We start from the raw sequence: 23824 nt of genomic DNA, 5'->3' as shown, positions 1-23824 counted from the left end.
GCAACCAATATACTCTGCACTTCAGCTAGTTGGCAGAACCCTGGCCTGCACCACAGGGGTGACATGGCTAAGTTACACTAAATTAACACAGTTAATTACTGTAGCACAGCTGAGACTGCAACTAGGCCATGGAGCTGCTTGCCCAGTTGTCTGCCCAGAGTTTTACATGTGACGGTAACCTTTTTTTAAACCATTTTCAATCCAGTGTTCCTATTTTAAACACGTCATTTAAAACATTTCAAGATTTTTGAGAATAGCGAAAATAGCAGTCCTACAAGCTCTACAGTGGGGTCACATCACAACATGTTGTACAGCTTTAGATTTAGTGGAAGAGCTTGCTAAGGCTAAACGAAAGCTTGCAATCTTTTGCCCTTGTTGTGGTTGTGCGATATGGTTCTCAAACCTTTTCATGCCAAATTGATATATATTTGACGTGGACCCCCATTTGAGAATGTTTTGTGCCAGGGACCCCCAGAAGCAAAGATTTGAGTTAAAAAGTCTTGCCCCATGCACGCAAGATCTCACTATTTCCATAGATAATGCATTGGTGACTTCAGTTCCAACTGCTAGAGACCTTGGTGTGGTCCTGGACAGCCAGCTATCATTCAAGGCACACATTGCATCAATCACCCGGTCCTGTAGGTTCACACTCTATAACATTCGTAGAATCAGACCCTTCCTCAGCCCAGCATGTGCACTTAAGCCTCTCCAACTGATCCAAAATGCCGCGTCACGACTGGTCTACAACCAGACAAAATTCTCCTCCCCCTTCTCCGCTCCCTACACTAGCTCCCGATTGCGGCCCGCACTGAATACAAAACACTGATGTTGACCTTCAAAGCAGCCAAAGGTAGGGCTCCTCCATACCTCCAAAACCTGATCAACCCCTACAACCCCGTGCACCCATTCACTCAGATCAGCCAACACAGGGATGCTGACAGAACTCTCGCTAAAAACCCCAGGACAAAAATCCACTCATCCTAGACAAGTTGCCCTCCTAGCCCCCCCAACTGTGGAATAAACTCCCTGTCGCACTTAGAACTACTGACTCACTCCCTAGCTTCCGCCATGGACTGAAGACTCACCTCTTCAGACTCCACCTAAACCCATAGCACTACTGTAACACTCCCCTCAATGACCATACATGAAGATTAGGTGCGTGGTCTACCTACGTTATTGTTTTTCTAGATTGATATTCCTATGCCTTGTTATATTGTTGTTGATGTACTGACATATTATCTTGCTTATTATTTTTGATGTATTACCTGCTTATTGTAAGTTGCTTTGGATTAAAAGCGTCTGCTAAATGCCTAAATTGTAATTGTAAAAATGTTATATAATAAATATATAATATATTCAAAGATTTGTAAACATTTTCACGACTTTTCAAAATATAGCAGATCTACAGGCTCATAGTGATGGTGGTGTTTTTCAGCTTTTATATCTGCTATTTTCTAATAGTGTAGGGGAGCATGCTGTAGTCTACATCGGATTGATGTCATCAGCCATGCGATACACGGCATACGCAATACAATTCGGAAAGTCTAAGGAATACATCTCTGATCTGATCGAGAGGCAAATGAAACCTTAACAAAATAAAAATCGCACCGTTCATTAACCACTTTCAACTTGGCCGGCCTGTTTTTCATATGTAAATTATTAGGTAAACACGTTCAAAAATAGCAGATCTAAAAAGCTCACTTTTTTATGTTAAATTGGGGCTTTAAGTGGGTCACCTTAACAGGTCACTCTACCATATGTGCTTCAGTGCTCAGAGTACTGTACGGTACAGTACATACTGTATCTACTCTTAAACGGCCTCAGCACCACTGAGACCGTGTCTAACTCCAGCGTTACATTCAGACTCTTATCTACACTGGAGGGCAGAGCTTTGCTGACCTTGCGTCATGGGAACCAGATCTGAGCTTTTTCTAGCCCAGCGTAGAAATTGTGTAGAGATAGTGGTTGTTGAGTTTTAAGGACATCTATTGCCTATATTGTTGGGTGCATTTTGTCAATGCAAGTTCTATTTATCGTTTAATTCGTACAACTATATATATAAAATAAACTGTACAGGTTTTCATCTAATACAACTCAGCTCTCAATTATGAGCTTGTACATCCAGGCAACTTGTTGCCTATTTCTTAGGAAATATTTGACAATTTGGACGGTGTTTGACAATTTTTTATGGTTTACTTTGTTGATTATGCTGCAACGTTTTTTTTTCTTTCTTGTACATCAGCTATTTTTGCTACTTTTTGTGACACTGTAGTATATGATGAAGTGGGCATTCATTTACATAAATAAGTTAAAATCTGGAGAGACACCATAGTGGCAGCTTGTTGCGACCATAGGGAGCAGTTAGTATCAAAACCCCCGCCTCATGTCAGTGAGTCAGTCAGTCACATCTCATGTCACGCTCCATATATGGCCATTCATTTATTGTCTCCACCAGCCGAAGGCATGGGGGAGAGTATGTTTTCCACTCCGTCCGTCCGTGCGTGCGTCCGTCCGTCCGTCCGTCCGTGCGTGCGTCCATGCGTCCGTGCGTCCTCAAAGTTTGTGTGCACCTAATCTCAGTCGCCGTTGGCCCGGTCGCTGCCAAAGTGAGCACACACATTCCCTGGATGCCAATCTAGAACCTCTGCCCTAATCTTTTCAAATGGGCCTTTTCTAGCGCCACCTAGTGGCCGATGTTCACAAAACACATTTCTGTGCACTACTCTTACAGATTTTGTCCAAAAATCCTACAAATCGCTAGGCAGTATCTCGACAGTCATGTGATCGACACGGATCTGTCAGATTTTGCATATTCCATCCTGATTGGCTAAGATTGGCTTCCAAAGTTGTAGGATTGAGCCGTTTTGAACAAAATGCCTCAAATCACAAACGCAAAGTGCAATTATCATGAAATCGCGCACACACGTTCCCACTAGGTCGAGGAAGAAATGCCACTTCAAATTTTTGAAATCAGCCTCATGGTGGCGCTATAACAGGCCGATTTGTGGTTTTACCTATAACTCCACCGATCAGTTTCAAACTTTGTAAGCGCACTCCCTAGAGGCCAAGGAAAAACCCTTTCTCTGCATTTTTCACATCAGCCTTTTATAGCGCCACCTTTGAGCCGACTTGTGTAAAACACATTTTAGGATATTACGCCTTCAGATTTTCTCCAAAAATAACACAAATCAGTACACAGTATCTCTATAGTCATATGATCAAGTCTGATCCGTCTGATATTTCATATTCAATCCTGATTGGCTAATATTGGCTTCCAAAGTTTGCAGGATTGCTCAGTTTTTGAACAAAATGCGTCAAATCATCAACGCAGCTTGCAATTACCGTGAAATTTGCCACACATATTCCCAATATGTGAAGGAACAAATGCTACCCTTTTCACATTGGCCTGTTATAGCGCCACCAGCAGGTAGACTTTAGCAAAACACATTTTTTGAACACAATGCTTCAAATCATGCATGCAGCGTCCGATTGCCATGAAAGGTATAAGGTGAAGAACATATGCCACCCTTTTTACACTCACCTTTTATACAATAGCACCACCAGGACGCCTGGCCTGGTGGAGACCTGTGCTCGGAAGAGCACTGCTTCTAGTTAGTGAATGAATTTTCCCCATCGTCTTGAATGGGGAAAATTCAAACGGTAAGACATCATTTTTAGTATCGCATCACGAAAATCCACACTTGCAAATTATTTCTGTCCTTGTCCCTTTTATGCCCATATATGGAGATCCCTGATGCCCAGCTATGTGTCTTTTGTTTACGTCCTTGCCACATTGTGCATTCCTGTTGTCGGCAAGAATAAGGTAAAAACATAAGGAAAAACCCTGCCAGAGGCAGACACATTAATTAATGATTACCTGGCATTGATTGTGTTAATTGCCTAGCATTCATGCCAACCAAATTGTAAATAGAGTATCTGTCCACGGCACTGGCACTCTCTCCGCTTCAAAATATTTCACACGCACGCCATCTTGGCAAGGTGTCTTTCTTGGCAGGTGTCTTCTTCTTGGCAAGTGTTGTTGGCAAGGCCTCAGATGTTTGATGCATGGCTCGCGGGGCGGGCTCGTTTGTATCTCTGTAGTAAGCCACAGCGTCTCTCCATCGCTCCTCCGGCGAGTGATTCTGCTGCTCCGTCAATCAATAACTCTTTGAATGTGTGCAGGGTCTCCAAGGCCAGCCTGGGCCTATATATGTTTGGACAGTAACTATCTATCTCTGACTGTGGGAGGAAACCTTGGGACTGTGGTACAGCTGTTTGCAGGCAGCCTGTTCCTTGCTGCCTCTGTCGTGTATGCGGGCATGTGTGTGTGTGTGTGTGTGTGTGTGTGTGTGTGTGTGTGTGTGTGTGTGTGAGAGAGAGAGAGAGAGAGAGAGAGAGAGAGGGAGAGGGACGTCCAGGCCTCAGCGTCTAGGACAGTGGTTCTCAACCTTTTCAGGCTGCGACCCACAAAATATTCATATTTTAACTGGGGACCCCCCCACCCTGACGAGCACTAAGAGTTGAGGCATTACATTTTGTATAACATGGTTCTATTTTGAAAATAGCCGATCAACATGCTCACAATGCCTCGCAACGCGACATAAATACTTTTTAAATGCATGGTGTATCACCTTTAAACCTTATGTTGGTTTGTTTACTGTTGAGTGAGAAAACAATGTTTCACATGAAGTTAATCATCTGGGGACCTCCCAAAATAATTTGGGGACCCCCGTGGGGGTCCCGACCCACAGGTTGAGAACCACTGGTCTAGGACACAGCACGCAACAGAGTGCAACAACTTGACAGCATGACACACTCCCTCTCTGTCTCTTCTGAGTCTTCTACCTTAGCTGAGCCCGTGTCAGTGCTTCTGTGACTTAAAAAGACACTTACAGTAGAGCACAGGTGGGGGAAAGGGGAGAAAACTAAATAACTAACTAACTAACTATCTAACTTAAGGCAATCCACATATTGAAACTAGAGAGAGGGAGATACACAGACAACAGTGTCTGCAGATGATTGCGTCTGCCACGGTCTCTGTTGAGATTGAAACTGTAAACACATGACATTGAAAGACAAAATGAAACTAGATAATATGTTCCTGATGAAACAATTGCTGCAGCGAGCCCACACATATTCACAGTCCATGCAGAGAGATAACAGGTTAGTATAGAGAGCATAGTGGTTGGAACAATAAAAGCATTTTCGTTCGTTGTAACTGTGTGAAAAGTGATCACATTGATAGTTTTATTGTTTTTATTTTTTAAGTATACTTGCAGCCCATTTTAGTGTAAACTCAAGGTCTTGACCAAACATCTAATGTTTTATTAAAAATGCATCTTAATGTCCCTCTTTTTGTCAAAAGAAATGGAAAAAAGGGACGAATGGCAGCAGATCTACAAGCTCACAACGCTATTAGTCATATGATGAAGTATATACTGTAGCGCTGACAGTGGTACAAAAACCATGCTTACATTTGCATTTATGTATATTTAATTGTAGATGTTCTCTGTGTTTGCAGACTGTCACCATGGACGATGTGGAGAAATACCAGCAGAGACTACAGGCCATAGAGGTGAGTCTTACTTCCACCTCCTGACCTAACCTAACCTTTCGCACTCACATGGCAGTTTAGAAAACTTGAAATACGTGATAGTCTCCTTTTATAAAAGGGAGAGAGGATAAAAAACGAAAAAATTAAACAAAAAACTATCTGTAGGCTACATAAATCTAAATCGTAGATAGCCAAAGTACATTCTATTTGGTGTCTTCCTCTCTTTTGACTGCTTTGGTTTTGAGGCCTCTTGAACTGTTACCCCGTTCGTCATCTGCCCCCCAAAATAAAATAAATAAATACATGTGAAACGCAAAGGATTCGAACCCGAGTTTACCATGTGAAAAGTCCAATATCTTATCCATTGATCCCATACAAGTCTGACCCTAATGGGTCCATTTGGTTCCATTTGTATGCTGTCAGAGTTAAGGGGAAACCTTGAAATTTTAATGTTTGAGAAACACTGGGCTAGAACATGTCATCGCAGCAGCGATGACAAACATCTCCACCCTGGTTATGTTTGGCGTCCCTGGGCCATGCATCACCAGCCAGCTGTGAAAAGACAAGCAGACCCCATGTTTTGGGAATTGAAAAGGCTGAGCCAGTGTTGCCATGTCTGCTTATTCTAAGCGGCTTATGGTGGATTCTTGTTTTCCTAGACTTGGTTGCTTATCTCTCTCACAAAACCTGGCAACACTGTCCTGAACATGGACCTGTGAGACCCTGTGGCTCCCCGCAGGGACAAGAGACCCCCCCCCCCACACACACACACACACACACACACACACACACACAGTTCCGCTATCAGCGTGTCTACAGAACGTTACCCCTGTGCGCACCCCTGCTCTCTCTGTACCCTCCGTCTCTCTCCCAGGGACGTGCTGGCCATTGGGAAAAGCGGGACAACTCCTGAACGGCCGGTTCATTCCCGGCCGGTCCAGGCCGGCCATTAGGAAAAAAAAAAAAAAAAAAATATCGGCCTTCGTTCCATTTTGGGGTCTGGGCGGCCAACAAAGTAAGTCGTCACTATTGGGCAGAAACCTTGTATCTCCAAGTTTCAAACTGATACATTTTTTCACAAAGCAAAGCCCTGCTTCATCATACAAGGCCGTTGCACAAAAGTATAGTGAAAACAGCAAATCTACAAGCACACAACGCCTCGCGGCGCGAGGCGTTGTGTGCTTGTAGATCGGCTGTTTTCACTAGTTTAAATCAATTTAAAATGATAAACACAAAATGAACGGTTTTGGACATACAAGGTTTCCACCCGACAACGACGAAATATAACTCATGTACAATAATTGGCCCACTGGCTTGTCACTTGTCATGATCTGAAATGGCAAATCTTTGAGTAGCAGCAGCGCAATAGAGAGAGATCTCTCTCTATAGCGCGCAATGAGGGCCTCTCCAACTCTTTTTCCCGGGCTGAATCAGGGGCCCAGCACGTCCCTGCTCTCTCCTATCTGCTCGTCTCTCTGTTGGCGAGGACTCCTCCGCTTAAAGGGAAACACTCGCGAGGGGAAAGTACCGGCAACTACCTGCTGTATTTTTTTTACTGTGCTTAAAACCCATTAAGAAATGGACCACTCTTAGTACTTTTACATTTCGCAATTATTTGAGATAATCGCAATTATTTTGTATATTCATCATAATCGTTTTCCATGTTGGAAAATGCTCACACATTTTCAAACATTTTGATTGATATTTTCAATCTGTGTTATTAAATGGAAGCTGATCTTTCAAGTTTTCCTAACTGCATCGTAGGGAGAGAGATTTACATATTTGCATACATGACAAAAAATGGATGGCGCTCTAAAGTAACAATACATACCGACCTACAGTACCACCGGCCCCCCCTATCTGTCGCTCTGTACCTTTTATCAACTCTGTGCGTCTGTTTCCTGTCTCTCTATCTCACCGCTTTGCACCGGAGAGGAAGTCCTTGACTTGAGGGACCAGTGACTGCAGAGGGGTGTTAACCGGAGAGTTCTATTTAAAAGTGGGTGGAACCCGTCTTTCCACAGCTGTTCTGAGCTCATCTTGAAAGCACTCGGCGTTACAGTTCGATGCAGTAACAGTTGGCCCCACAGCATCGGATCTCCTGTTGAGCTGTGTGTGCGTCGGACCGAAACCTCCCGTTCGAAACGGGCCCGACTTAATAAGCCATCTTAAAGTCTGAGATATATATATAATCCCAAGCTCCACAAAGTTTGTGCTGTTGTTGAAAGGTGTCTTATACGGAAAGGACTCTACAGAGGGGTAAGTAGTGATGTTGTTGTCAAAGAGGTGAACATAGATCATGTGAAGTCAATCTATATTTGAGTCTAGTCAAAAAATTAAAATAACCACAAGATATGATGTAGGTACAAAGTTGTGTGAATCAGCTACTCTGCATCTCTCTCTGTAAATTATGTCAAACGAGTTCATGCCGTGTAATTTCAAGTCAAGAGAGATAAGCGACCGCGGCGAGTGTGATTTGCTCACATGATAAACAGAGAACAGCCTGTGCCTTTCATGCATCAAGTTTAAATGTGAGCGGCATGAAACGGATCAGGGCAGATTGGGGCCGAGAACGCAACGGTGATTAATGATTGAAATGCATAAAGTCACAAGTGTTGCAGCGTGACTGAAGAGCCAAGCGGACAAGGGAGGTTTTGAACGCGGCCGGAGAGCGAAAATGCAACCCTTGAATGCGTTACAGTAAAGATAAAGTGGTGACAGTTTATCCCCAGACCTCCCCCTCCAAGAAGATATCACTGCTGCACTTTGACCCAACCGTTAACTCTGAGAGTATACAAATGTAAGGTTTCATTTGTAGACTCGCTACAAATGAACACTGAGGATTTTACTGCGCGGCAGCTTTTCAACCACAGGCCGCAGAGATAACACTGCGACGTACAACCAACTCACTGGTTCATTTGTGGATATTGTTTCCGTAACCTGCATTCAAATGGCCTTGCCGGGGAAATTAATCGATCCAAAATAAACACACACATTTTAGAGAAGACTTCAAAATGGAACGTTAATCGGACGTCATCGGGAAAGAAACACAAGTGGAACTTTCTTGGGCTTGTCATTACACACGCTTTCTCGGTGTGGTGTTGGTGGTGGTGGGTGGAACGCGTCTCCTGCTATGAGACAGCAGAGAGAGATGACTTAAAAGTCTACAAAACGCCCGCCTTCTTTGTCTCCCCCTCTCTCTCATTTCAAAGCCTTGTGTCCGTCTCTCAACCAGGAGCGACGTCGGCAGCTGGAAGAAGAGGAGAGACAGAAGAGAGAGGCCGAAGACGAATGGTTGAAGTTGGCCCAGGAGAAGGTCAGTATTCTGTCACACCGTGGGCTCAAAACCATCGTCAGGCGTTAGGCTTTGTCACAATTACCGTACTACACATAATCGCAGAATTGCAATTATTTGAGGTAATCACAATTATTCAAGGTAATCGCAATTATTCTCGCATAATCGTCAGAATCATTTCCATGTTGAGACAGGTTCATGTATTTTTAAACATATTCCAAAATAGTGTAAATACCCAGTGAATCGCAACGCCATGCGTTGTGAGCTTGTAGATCGCCAATTTCCACTATATTTTAACACATTTTGTGTAAAATTATACATAAATATGGCATATTTTGGCCATAATACAATATTTATTTTCATGATTGGTATCTGTCATTGTCAGACAGATAGTCATCTCTTTGTGCAGGATATTTGAAGTGTATCTGGCCCGTGCTACTTTTTGTTCACAAAGCCCCCTAACAATGCCACACAATGAAATCGTCAAATCGCAATTATTAGGTAAAATGTCATAGCGGCTGACCGTCTTGTTCAGTGGTTCTCAAGCTTTTCAGGCTCCGACCCCCCAAATAATCATATTTGAACTGGGGACCTCCCAACCCAGGCCTGGAATTTAATCATTTTAGGGGCAAGGCCACTTGGCCTTTGGGGTTGTCAATTTCTTTAGGGTACAAAGGCCAAATGCCAGAGTAGGAAGGCCATCAAATAAAACAAGATTTGAGTCCATTTTAGTCCAACGCCTCGCCTTGGCGTTGTGAGCATGTAGATCGGCTATTTTCACAATTTCTGCATCCAATATTTGACAATTTGGCCAATGTTTAATTTGTCATTTTAGAGGTATTAAAAAGTCCATAAATTGTCACTTTAGAAAATGTGTAGATACCCTCTATACACTTACAGGATACTGTAGGTGCCAGAGGGAGAGGCCAGTCGAAATGTCAGTGCAGTTTCCACAAACACAAAAGATGAATACATCAGACATCTGCACTTTCGGTTTCTCTTAGGCAGGAAACCATAGCAGCCCTTTTGGCTATAAAAAGAAAGAATGATTCACACTGTTGTTTTTTTAAAACCTACGCGTAGATTCGTTCAGTGTCAAATTGTGCCTGTGCCTGCATCTCTGAAAAGGTTCCTTGTGTAGGGACTTTCCTCTTCTACCCCGGATTGGGTCTCTGCACAAGTTTTGCATTTTTATTTTATTTTTAACCGTTGAGCTGATAGAGCCGGCCTGGTTGCCCAGGGGATGAATTGAATCTTGACCATCAGGTCAGAATTCAGGTCAGATCCTGTGTCTATTATAGTGAGACATTGTCTTTTGACATCATCTATGTCTCAATAGAAGAGCAGGGAGACCAAATACAACCACCCCAATTGTATAAGTTATATCAGGGTTCCCCAATTAGTTTTCCCCAAGGGCCAAATTATGTCTAGGGTACCAAGCCGAGGGCCACAACATTGCAGGGGGCGAAGGTGGCGTTCCCGCCACTCCAGGGACAGTTTGGATATCGTCGTTGTCGGGTGAAAATCTTGTATGTCCAAAACCGTTTAAAAATGATTTAAACTAGTGAAAACAGACGATTTACAAGCACACAACGTCTCGCACCGCGAGGCGTTGTGTGCTTGCAGATCTGCTGTTTTCACTACTTTTGTGCGACGGCCTTGTATGATGAAGCAGAGCTTTACTTTGCGAAAGAACGTACACATTTGGAGATACGAGATTTCCACCCGACAACGACGATATACTAGTGTTGTTGCTGCTCTTATACCGCCATTATTACTGGGGTTGGTGTGGGCCAGACAGTAGCCCCGCGCGGGCCGCCTATTGGGGAACCCTGAGTTGTATTGTTGTAGCTTGTAGGCCTATATCTGAAAAAAAGAAGAAAAAACTTTAAAAAAAAATTGCTTTTTTTTAAACAAATCTTCTCTTCTGGTGGTCCTTGGCACAAAACCTTTCCAGATGGGGCAGGGGGTCCGCATTCCAAATACACATCATCCACTCTCAAAAGTTTGAGAACTACTGATTCAGAAAGTATTTTGTTGAATGGTCCTCGGGTCTTTAATGGGTTAAATAGCCTGGGTGGAGCCTTTTTAAGTGGATTTACTACTATATCTCTCAACGGTTCAGCCCAGCGCTGTTCTCTATTACCGCATCAAGCCTGTTGTGTTCGTCAGTGACTAGAAATGTGTTACTTCACTCATTCCATGGCGGGACCTCTGTCTGCATCAGTGGAGTGCAGCGTTGCCAGATTTTACTAAAGAAATAAGCAGCCAGGTCTATGAAAACAAGCCCAAAAGAAGCGACTATTAGGCCTCATGCATACTTTAAACCTATACAGTATATACTGTATATTGGCTATTTTGAAAATAGCTATACAGTAGATCTGCTATTTTCCAAAATTGTTGAAGAAAATGTGAAATCAGTATTGGATATTGGAGTAAGTAAAGTACAATTGCCTCAAAATTGTACTTAAGTACAATTCTTGACTTATACTTCTTTCCCACTGGACACGATAAAGATAACGATATGTCTGCGTTCACATCAATTATGACGGCTTTATCCTTGTGGTGTGGATGCTACCATCCACTTCAATTGAAAACGATATTTTTTTATTGTTATCTTTATCTTTATCGTGCCCAGTGGAAAAGGGCCTTACATCAAGTTACATGTACTACTTTACACCACTGCAAGACGGATAGAAACTTTCACTGTGGCTGAACGCCAGCCCCTTATATGCCCCATTACGCTTTCTAGTCCCGTCCGCTGGGTACACACACTACCCTGAAAATACAGTACAAATAACCATCCGTCTATAAGCCAAGCAGGCATTATATTTCCAAGGTTGGTCGCCCACACAAATGATCCGTAACATTACCAGGCCTGAGGTGGTGGTGGTGGTGGTGGTGGTGGTGGGGGGGCACTCATTCACTGCCAGGAGGTGTACCTAATCGCTCACCTGAATGTCACCCCTGCTCTAATGTTCTGATTAGTCACAGCTTGGCTCTCTGTGGGGGGAGGGGGGGCGCCTGTACCTGGAGAACTGGCGTGTCAACACACGCACACACACACGCACACACACAAACACAAACACACGCACGCGCGCACACACGCACACACGCACACGCACACTTAACTAAGCATGTTATCTGTTGACCACTTGGAGCTGCCCAGTAGTTCATTTCGGTGAACGAATCATTTCGTTCACGGTAATGATCTGTCCAAACGATTCGTTCACCGTTCATAGTGCGATCGTCCTTTGAAAAACGCTATCGCAGGAGCGTTTTTATGACGTCGCGCGTACAGCCGGCCTCCCGTCCTGTTTGCCGGGGGCTATTAAATGGGAGGGGACGTGTGGGTATGAACGAAAGCCTGAACGACACATTTCAAGGATTTGAACGAATCGTTCATGAGTCTTGCTAATGATTCGATTCTTATGAAGGAATCACTCATGAAAGACACATCACTACTGCTCAGTACAGCCATAGTCTTCTACTGTTGGTCACTGGGAGCTGATCAGTACAGCCATAGTCTTCTACTGTTGGTCACTGGGAGCTGACCAGTACAACCACAGTCTTCTACTGTTGGTCACTGGGAGCTGACCAGTACAACATATATTATTCGCCCCCTCTATTGATGCACCTTTTCTTTATTGGTACTGTACTGCTCTTTTTTTTTTTTTTTCTTTTACTCTTATCTATTTTTTGTCTTACTTCTCTGTAACTTTGTAAATACTGTATACTGCTATGCTACAACTGGACAACTGAATTTCCCCCTTGGGATAATAAAGGTATCGATCTATCTATCTATCTACAACCATAGTCTTCTACTGTTGGTCACTGGGAGCTGACCAGTACAACCATAGTCTTCTACTGTTGGTCACTGGGAGCTGACCAGTACAACCATAGTCTTCTACTGTTGATCACTGGGAGCTGACCAGTACAGCCACAGTCTTCTACTGTTGGTCACTGGGAGATGACCAGTAACCACAGTCTTCTACTGTTGGTCACTGGGAGCTGACCAGTACAGCCACAGTCTTCTACTGTTGGTCACTGGGAGCTGACCAGTACAACCACAGTCTTCTACTGTTGGTCACTGGGAGCTGACCAGTACAACCACAGTCCTCTACTGTTGGTCACTGGGAGCTGACCAGTACAACCAGAGTCTTTTTGAGGTTGTACTGGTAGATCTGAGTTGTTACAACAATCTCTCCACATCAATCCCAGACTTGTCGGGTTGCCATGGAATTGCATCACCCCAGATTGGCCGTGCTTTGAAAAACATCATCTGCAAATAGACACCATGGGCTCAGCTCACACTGTGTCCTTGTGCATAACATGACATATATCCGAAACCGTTTAAGGATTCAAATTCAAAAGTAGCAGATCGACAAAGCTCCAAACGTATCGTATCAAATAGGGCGTTAAAGGAGTAGTTCACCCCCAAAAAGACTCCCCCCCCCCCCCCCCATTGATTACTCACGCCATAGAGACTTGAGTTCAATAATATCTTTTGGGGTTTTGTCGCATTCCTAAGACAATAATTTGATTATAGTAAATTTACCCCATTGATTCCGGATGAATCAATGGGGGTAAATTTACTATAATCAAATCTGGCCCCTTTCACACTGTTTCACATATCGCACATTACAGGAGGTCTTGGTCATACTAACATCTTCAGTCGTGAAAATGTATTTTGCTTTAATCCATGTCAACTTTGCAGCAAACATTGTTTAGATCAGTGGTTCTCAAAGTGGATTCCAGGGACTTTGTGGGTTCCTTTATGGGGGTCCAAATTGACCCATACAAGTCTATAACTCTAACAGTATACAAATGGAACCAAATGAAACCTAACGGGTCCATTTGGTTCCATTTGTACACTGTCAGAGTTAGAGAAACACTAGTTTAGATCAACAAGATAATCTCCACCAATCATCAACCCTCTCTCTCTCTCTCTCTCTCTCTCTCTCTCTCTGTCTCTCTCTCCATCAGAGGAAATGCTTGAGGGAACAGTGGTTAAGTGAGCCACCTCCCCCTCCTGTCCCCGCGTCTGCAGTGGTCGAGGGGCCCGAGACCCCTGATCCTCTACAGGACACACCAGAGACCCCAGATTCTCTACAGGACACACCAGAGTGAGACCTTTACACAATACACACACCTTTTCATTCCTGTAGTCTTCACCATATTGTTGCTGTTGGGTAGAAACTCTTCTCTCTCTCTCTCTCTCTGTCACCGTTCTTTTGAGATTCAGTAAGATTGAGACCAGGAGCGCTCGTTTTTTGGGCACAAGGTGGAGCAAGCGATGCCTCCTTCGGGGAACTACTGTAGGTACTTTCGTACTTTCCACTACCTAGTAGTGGAAAGTATTCGGGGTCGTGCTGGGCGCTGAAAAGACCAGCCATCATCTGATGCCGTGTGCTATATTCGCCGCACGCTTACATAATCCTCGCGGCTTTGGAAGTAATTTATACTCCACCGTGCTCCGGTGTCGCTTGCCGGCAAGATCAGCTCTCATCGGCAATTGGCGTGGTCGAACTTTGGGGTAAAAGTTATACTGGATCTTTTTAGACCCAGATCTAAACTTCATTATTTCATGTTTTAGTTTCATACAATTTACTGTATAACGCTGTTGTCAGTTGGAAACCCTGTATGTTCAAAACTGTTCGTTTTGTATTTATCATTTTAAAATGATTTAAACTAGTGAAAATAGCCAATCTACAAGCACACAACGCCTCGCACTGCAAGGCGTTTTGTGCTTGTAGATCGGCTATTTTCACTACTTCTGTGCAACTCTCTTGTATGATGAAGTAGGGCTTTAATTTACGAAAAGTTTTCTTCCTGACAGTGACGATATGATACCATTCTCTCTCTCTCGTGTGTGTGTGTGTGTGTGTGTGTGTGTGTGTGTGTGTGTGTGTGTGTGTGTGTGTGTGCGTGTGTGTGTGTGTGTGTGTGTGTGTGTGTGTGTGTGTGTGTGTCGTGCCATGTGCGTACCAGAGAGGCGAGCGAGTGCCAGCAGTCGCCCGAGGAGCGAGCAGAGACAGCAGATGTCAGAGAACACGAGAGCACAGCCCCGCCTCCCGACCAAAACACACATCCACTCAGCTGCACACACAACCACTATCAGGTACAACACACACACACACACACACACACACACACACACACACACACACACACACACACACAATCTCGTACAACACAAACACAGTTCTCTGGGGCTCATCTGGGTGTTTCTCACACGGGTGTAGCCCAAGCACACTCTCCCACATGCATGTGCGCACACACACACACACACACACACACACACACACACACACACACACACACACACACACACACACACACACACACACACACACACACAGCTTTTCTGGTTCATAGTTTCTAACACAAAATAAACTTTGGGCAGATAGTATGTACTGTAGCAGCTTTAAACCAGGGGCGGACAGGGCATCTGGCATACATATGGCATACCAGGAATATGTTCTGGTGGGCCGACCATTAGTGGGCCAGTGGGCAAAAAAAAAAGAAGATATATTCATTCATTTTAAACCAAATTATTTTTGCCCCGTTTTAGGATAGTTACGGTAATGTTTGGGCTGGTTGGGCACTAAGTGGAGAGGGCCAATCCTTCAGTAGCGCTGGCCCACTGAGCAGAGAGACATCACATGATTGGCCCACTGGCTTGTCTATACCAGAGCGTTCTATATGAGAGTGGCGTCACGCTTTGAACTCGCCGCAGACCGGAAGTGGCTTCGCATGGAGCCGTTCTCATTCCTAGCGAGCCTCTGCCCCGTCCGCCCCCATTCTAGCCGAGGCATTTAAAATCGCTGGAAGTAGACCAAATCACGTCCTTTTCACCATTGTAACGCATTCACGGGCCTCTCTAAGGTAGATAACATTATTAAAAGAGTGAAAAAGACGTTAATTTAGTCTACTTACCAGCGAGTGAAAACTGAATGGGGGCGGACGGGGCAGAGGCTCGCTAAGAATGAGAACAGGCTCCAGTAAGCTAGGCTAAGTTAGCTTCCCACCATAGAGTACACGCTTACTATGGGAGTCGACGTAAGTGACGTAACTCTCTCTTCTACAACTCTGGTCTATACTGAGCAGAGACATCACATGATTGGCCACTGGCTTGTCTATACTGGGCAGAGACATCACATGATTGGCCACTGGCTTGTCTATACTGGGCAGAGACATCACATGATTGGTCCACAGGGCAGAGAGACGTCACATGATATAGGCCCACTGGCTTGTCCATAATGGGCATGGAACTGCATTAAGCACATGGTACAGGTGGTGTAAAGTCACTAAGTACATTTACCCAAGTACTGTACTTAAGTACACTTTTGAGGAAATTTTTTACTTTACTGGATTATTTCCAATCTTCAGTACTTTTACTTCTACTCCACTACATCTCAGAGGCAAATATTGTACTTTTACTCGATTACAATTAAGTGAAAACTTTAGTTACTAGTTACTTTGTAGATCTTGATAATTAACACATACAGTAACCACTTCAGCCCTATATACATTTTGGCCAAGCTCGAAATGCGACACATTGTGAGCTTGTAGATCTGCTATTATCAAAAGATTATTATCTATAAAACTTTCTGCCTAATGAATATTTTACTTTTCGCACTTTACATTTTGATGCCAACAATGTTTTACTTTTACTTTAAGTCACACTGTTACTTGTAACAGTATTTCTACATTGCAGTATTGATTGATACTTTCACTCACGTAAACATTTCCCAACACTGCATGGTGCACACACGCCACTTGAACTCTCACATTCACGACATGCTCTGCTCCCTCGCTGTACACACAGTCCCATATTTAGCTCACACTTTGAGTGAGTCGCGGAACGCGGCCAGATTGGAATGGAGGAATGGCTGATGGGTAAAATAAAGGAGCTCTCAGCGCGTGACGGGGGGTTCTGAGCCGCGAGTCTGAACGGCTTTGCTGATGGTGACTGAAATATTTATGGCAGGGCGTGAAGCTGGGTGGGGTTCTGCATAGTGTGTGTAATGGGGGGTTTAATGGTGGTGGCGGGGGGGGGGGGGGGTTAAGGTCATAGAGTGGATAACCGTGCTGAGTTTCTGACTTTGGCGAGCAAACTAAAATTGTCTCTCCTCCCCACCCGTAGGCCGACGACGACGAGGATCTCCTGAGACAAGGTAAGACGGAGCCAAACCCGGCCGAATGAGCGTGTTTACTGATTGGTCAGCCTCGTTTTGGGTGTGTCTCATGAAGAATGTAAGCCATTTACCATGAGAGGGAGTGCGTTGTTGGCTGATTTACCACTGTTTCAAGGTTGTGGCACGAGGCGAAGCCAACAACCTACGACCCTCGAATGGTAAATTGCTTTTCTACCACTTCTACCATATAAATGAAAGAAAACACAGTTGTAACTTGCAAGGTTATTTAGTTACAATCATGCAACACAACAGTGGGCGGGGTCCATGAGCCAACTCAAAGTTGTTGACTGATTTACCACTGTTTTAAGCCAATCAGAATCCAGTATCTGAACATGTGGCTACAAAAAGTGGTAGAAACAATGTTTTAAACGCTATAATGTTTGCAAAAAAAAATACCCCACGCTTCACGGTGACTGAGGCTTCGCCTGTGGGATAAGCACTGAAAACATGGTGCACAGAATGGAGACACAGCCGGGGAGAGCGTTCTAACATAACTGGCATGACATAACAGACATTCTGCATGCAATATGCATGCAGCACTGAAGGTTGAATGCATGGTGTGAATAAATGTACACAGCAAAGTCCTGAGTGTTACAGTAGTTTAACTTCAGGAGTCTTACAAATTGTTCACTCCCAGAGTTACAGACCTTTAAAGGAGTTCAGTTCACTCCCAAAATGACTTTCTTTCTATTGATTAGCCACACCATAGAGACTTGAGTTCAAAAAAAAAAGTTTTGTATTTGTCGCATTCCTAAGACAAAAAATGTATTACAGTAAATTTACCCCCATTGATTCTGACCCAAAAGCATTTGGGTCCCCATCCAGGGCCGTGTATTTGGATCCCCATCTAGGCCAGGGAACTGCATTAAGCCCATTTGGGTCCCCAATCCAGAATCAATGGGGATATATTTACTATAATGGTTTGTCTTATGAATGCGACGAATACAGAAATATGTTATTGAACTCAAGTCTCCATGGTGTGACTATAGAAAAAGGTCATGTTGGGGGGGTGAACTACTCCTTTAAGAACTGGAACACCTACAGTATTTTATTATATATTATTACACAACTTGGTTGAATGTTTGATTCTGATTGGTCGATCACTGAATTCAGTGATGTTTTACTTCTGCATAATGACCGCTCCGCTCTATAACCGACTGACGTCTAATCAAAGGCTCACAGCTTTCATTTTATGCCATATCCAACATGAAAGCCATTTAACAAACACACAATGTCTAAACTAAACGTTGCACTCAACGTTTAGAGAAATGGACGACGCAGTAACCGGAAATGTATTTTATTTACCTTTCAAGCCGGGAACACCTCTGTGCGTAGATGTTGCTATGCACAGTATATTGCAGCACAGTGGTTCCCAAACTGGGGAAGAATCAGAATTTAGAAGCCGCTTTTAGAACCGGCCTCAGATCTAAATGAGTTAACAGATCTATTTATTTCTATGACATTTTTGGTTTGTGGTTCCGTTTTTATGGGTGCATTTCCACACTCTTTAGAGTTACTCTTAAAAACTCTCTCTTCTCCTCTCCAGTGATCGCCGCAGGTGAAGACCCGCTCCAGGTGATAGAGAGGATGTTCCACGAGAGCCGGCAGGACGGGCGATCAGGTAACCCAGCAGATAACACTTTTTATGGTAGAGCAGGAGACACACACTACAAATGTGTGTGTGTCTCCTGCAGAAATGTGTGTGTGAAATGCTTTAGAAATGCTTTCTAACCCTCTAAGGCCCACTGTTGTAATATTACAACGTTTGTATTTTGTCCAAAAAAAGGTTTAAATCATTTTATTTTAGCTGCCCCTACCACCTAAACATCACCATTGGATTCTATTGTTTAGTATTAGAATGCCATTGGCCACAATATTTGCATATAAATACCCCCCACAGGGGCTGACATTCAACAACATCTCACTTTTTCATGGAAGCTATTCCTTACAAAAACATAAGTAAAATGCCTGTACTATTTTTTTGGGTGATCATTAGAATGTCTAGAACATGTACATATGTTATTATTGTGAAAAATATCCCCCATATGTAAATTAGAGCATGATTTATGATTTATGATTTATGGCTATAAAACCTTACAAAAACATGTTTTTGAAAAAAACATTACATTTTCCTCTTATTAGGACTCCTACAACACCATCTGATTTTTTTCAATTTTTTATTTCAAGTATTTCTATATTTGGGCCTTAGAGGGCTAAACCAGTAGTTCTCAAACCTTTCCGTGTATTTGGCCACGGACGGACACCCATCTGATTTTTTTTCCCAGATTGGATCTTTGGTGAAAACAAGCTATATTCAAAGGCCCATAATTTTTGAACGGAAGATTGCGGTTACAATGTTATTTTTTTTCCGGGGGAAAGAAGAGTGACGAGTCCTTCCAATGTCACCTCCCTTGTTTACATCTGCGTTGGGAAAACAAATCACAACTGTGCGCATGGTATGTCGGTCTCTGCATACTTTCTATGACGTTAGTCTTGTATGATGTTAGTTTTTGTACTCATACGGACATAGGAACCTACCAGACGTTGGAGCGGTTTAACCGCTCCAACGACTGTTTTTGAGCAGTGCTAATAGCACTGCTCAAAAACAAACAGTGAAAATAGTCACATGCAAAGACAACAACGTAATCCTTCAAAGGAACTACACCAGGAAACATCAAACCCAGCAACTCTCTATATGCAACATACTACATTAATAACATCTGCGGTCAAGCGAAACACATCTAAATAACATGTGAACAAGTAACCAACATAATAGCCTCTGTCTTGTGTCCTAAAGTAGCAGATCTACAAGATCAAAACTTGTCGCTTCGAGCCGTGCTTCGAGCTGTCAGATCTGCTACTTTGGATGCTCTTGTGTGACGCTGTAGTACGATCAAAGTAGGATGTTAAATTACGAACAAACTCAAACGGTTAGAATGTGGAGATACTGTAGGAGGTTTCTGCCTGACAACAGACGATATATGCTGTATCTGCATAGCATCTATGAAAATGAGACAACAAGGGATACCGCGTCAGAAAATGGGGAGTGAGTCTGCAGTCCTGACTGCATTTTCTTTTGGCCTCTCAAACCCATTTTATTAAAATAATCTATATAATTATACAGAATATATATTCCCCATGCTGCCCGCCTCCACCGTCGTCTTCCTTCAGGGTAGGAACTAACGATGAAGCGCGGAGTGAAGCGCGGAGTGAAGCGCGGCCCGCAGCGCTGACGTTATATTTAGACCACTTTGTTATTTCTGTCCGTTAATTTTTCATGTCCACCGGAGGACGTAAGCGATAGACTTGGAGCAACGGTGGAAAGGGGGGAACAAATAGAAAAATAGAAGGAATGCACCGCTGCCTGCTGCCCATGTACTGTAGCTCTGTAGTGACACGAGAGAGACAGAGAGAGTTTCCGAAGGTAGGAGAGAAGTACAAGTGTCCACTCAGCCTGTGTAGCTCCAGAAGCAAAGCATCTTAGCCATCATCACACCACTGACAGCTCTGAAAGAGAACAGTGTTCTTGCATTAACGTTCATAGGACTTTGTCTTTTATTTATGGCTTTAATAAACCCTAAGGCCTACTGTTTACTTAGTTGACCTGGGTTCCCCCAGGGCTCAATACAAGGTCTGCTCCTTTTTTCCCCCTCTTCACCAAATATCTTTGCCAAAAATGGCTGATCTAAAAGCTCATAACGCGTCGCAACAGATCGGCCAATTTCCAGGGCTTGCAAGTCGGCTATTTTCACAGATTTTTCGTAAATGGTTCGCTACCCACGCAATAGGGACACTAGGGTTCAAGTGGTTAATGGACACGGCATATTTAGAGACAGTTTCATTTGCTGCAAATGAAGTCTTATCCTGACCTGGACTATGAATGACTTTAAATCTATCGGAGAGACAATTGGATTATTGATGTACATTTTTGCCTTTGAGAGCTTGTGTCCTCACGTCTAGCGCTCTAATTTAAGAATACAAGACGAGTTGTGACCTCGGCTTCACAATTAATTAATTGAAGCCAACTAAGACCCATAATCTCTTGAAGGGTTCTGGCAATAACACCATTAAACATCCTCTCTTCATCAGTGTTAATTTCGTCGACTAAAACTATGACGAAGAATGTTCGCCGACTATCTTTTTTCACTGACAAATCATGACTAAAACTAAGACTAAACATATTGTCAATTTCTTCAACAACTAAAACATGGACTAAAATGTTAGGGAGGGACAAGCGGAGAAGAGATCCAGTCGAACTAAAAGACGTTATTGTCTGAAAACACTCTTTTGTTTCCCTCCGCACAGTGCTGGGCATGGTGGCGGTCCAGGTGGAGAGGGACCCCAAGACGGGCGCCACCGTGGTGCGCTCCGTGGCGCCCGTGTCGTCGGCGGAGCAGCCGGACATGACGGTGCCGGTGTTCGACGACGGCAGGAAGAGCGTGCACGCCGTGGGGCGGGGCGCACCGTCAGCGGAGGAGCTGGGACAGATCCTCAGCGCCGTGGACGACGTGGGCATGACGGTGCTGTTGGATGACGTCACCGTGACGCCACCACCGCCGCAGGAAGACGCCAAGGTCAGTGTTAGTTTTGACAGCACCTTCAATTTATCTGTCCGACTGAAACTTTTGTCACACTGTTTACTATACAGTGAAAAGGTTTTTCACTGGTGTGGACAAACTGGTGTCTGTCCAGCGTACTTGAATCACTGAAAAAATGGAAAGGTTTTTCTCTGGTGTGAGTCTCCTCAGTGAACCTTTTTTTCAAAATATATCGTTGTTGTCGGATGGAAACCTTGTAAGTCCAAAAATGTTCCTTTTGTATCCATCCTTTAAAAAGAATTTAAACTAGTGAAAATAGCTGATCTACAAGAACACAACGCCTCGTGCTTGTAGATCTGCTATTTCTACTAGCGACAGTCTTGTGTGATGAAGCAGGGCTTTACTTTACGAGAAAACTTGCAAAATTGAAACTAGGAGATTTCTGCCTGACAGTGACGATATGTATGACACATTTATTTCATCCAGGCTGCCAGCTTTCGGAGTATTTTTCAGCCCTTGAAAGACACAGGTGTTGTGGAGTTGGCAAATAATCCTGGTCCATACGCGACCGTCCATTTGAAAGATAGAGGCTCTCGCTCCATCGCCTCTTAAAGACGAGGAAATACTTTTTTTTCCCGGTTACATCATGGACGTGTGATCCCCAGGCAACCCCGGGAAATAAGTGGTGACCCATAGGCTAGCGAACAGTGCCATCCAGCGTAAAAAAAACAGCTCGGGAAACTTGTGTCAGGCAGACAATGAGTTAACTTCTATAGTATTTAAGTTATTTGTCATATCTGCCCTGTACGATGTTTCATCATGAAGCCCAAAAGGCAAACAGAAATTAAGACGTTCCAATGTTCCACGCCAAAAAAGCAAACAAACAATTCAACGCCTACCCCCAATGACCATACATGAAAGCTAGATAGCATTTTTTAGGTTTTATATATAACTTTTTACTGCTTGGTCTAACTACGTTATTTTGTCTAGATTGATATTTCTATGCATTTGATGTATTGATGTTGATGTATTGATGTATTACCTTGCTTATTGTAAGTCGCTCTGGATTAAGAGTGTCTGCTAAATAAAATGCCTAAATTGTAAACAATTAAATCGTCAACGTTTAAATGTTCTAACCGTGACAGCAGCCCTACTTCGGAGCTGAGGCGGGAGCGACCGGCGGCCGAGCCCGAGGAGGAGGCGCCGATGACGCCGACGAGGAGGAGGAGGAACAAGACGTGACGGTGGTGGTCAGAGAGGTGGCGGGAACGGCGGACGAGTTCACCGGGGCCGAGTACCGCATGGAGGACGGCCCCGTCACGCTCACCTTCATGGGCTACGCCGAGGGCCAGGAGGATGAGGAGGAGGAAGAGGAGGAGGGAGATGGCGCCCTCACCGTGGAGCGGGTCGTCATCACCGACGATGGCGAGGAGAAGGTGCTGGGGCCCGTGGTGGCCGCGTCGTCGCCGCCGCCATCTGGACCCCGGTCCAACGGCGAGGGCCCGAAGGAGCCGTCGGCCCACGAGGGAGTGTTCCAGGACATCCCTCTGAACACACTGAAAGGCCCGGCCGAGGGAGAGGCGGATGGGGGGGAGGCGGGGGCTCCTCAGAGCCCCGGCGAGGACGAGGAGCACGGAACGCCCAAACGCAAGGCCTGTCAGTGCTGCTCCGTCATGTGAACAACACAGAGAGGGGGGGGGAGAGAGAGAGAGAGATGCAGGGGTCATCAATGTGTCCGTACGCGGACAAATGTGTCCCGTGGCATAGACTTGCCCTCATCAAAATCTTTATCCCACGATTTTTACAACCCATTTTTCACCCAGTGCCAATTATCTAATGTAATCCTGGGCGCTACACTCCCTCATGCCAACCTGGGGAGAGTAACGGACTGACCTCATGCTTCCTTCTATGCAAATCTTAGAATTTCTGTTTTACACACACCATTATAATGTTCTTGTTTTGATCATAAGACCCGATTGCTGAAGGTCAAAGTCTCCAGCTTTTCTTCTGAATATGTATGACGCTTATTTACTACGACTCTACGTGGCACATTGTGAGTCCACTGGTACTAGTGGTTTTGAAAGGTTTTATTTGCAAGGACCACCATAACACTGAGAGTGTACAAATGGAACCAAATAGACCCTCTCAGAGTTACAGACCTGTTATGGTCATTCAGAGCCAGCTCTATGTGTTTCTTGTAATTATCCGCTCATTTTCTATGTCAGTGGAAAAAATG

General features: G+C 44.2%; 1 protein-coding gene across 1 annotated transcript in view; it reads left to right on the top strand.

The window, feature by feature from the left end:
* Positions 1-23267, top strand: part of LOC308282715 (uncharacterized protein) — a gene marked incomplete at its 3' end in the record, with an annotated part of 52729 nt that extends 29462 nt beyond the window's left edge. The window contains exons 2-7 of the mRNA XM_080723105.1: positions 5522-5575; positions 8790-8870; positions 16999-17029; positions 18597-18671; positions 21356-21624; positions 22737-23267. Of these exons, the coding sequence (XP_080579231.1) occupies positions 5531-5575; positions 8790-8870; positions 16999-17029; positions 18597-18671; positions 21356-21624; positions 22737-23267 (1032 nt within the window). The 5' untranslated portion in view covers positions 5522-5530. The remainder of the gene's footprint in view (positions 1-5521; positions 5576-8789; positions 8871-16998; positions 17030-18596; positions 18672-21355; positions 21625-22736) is intronic.
* Positions 23268-23824: the final 557 nt, after the last annotated feature.

The sequence above is a fragment of the Nannobrachium achirus genome, assembly GCF_963921795.1.
Source record: "Nannobrachium achirus genome assembly, chromosome: 4".
Classification (NCBI taxonomy): Eukaryota; Metazoa; Chordata; class Actinopteri; order Myctophiformes; family Myctophidae; genus Nannobrachium; species Nannobrachium achirus.
This window is presented reverse-complemented; position numbering and strand designations above follow the sequence as displayed.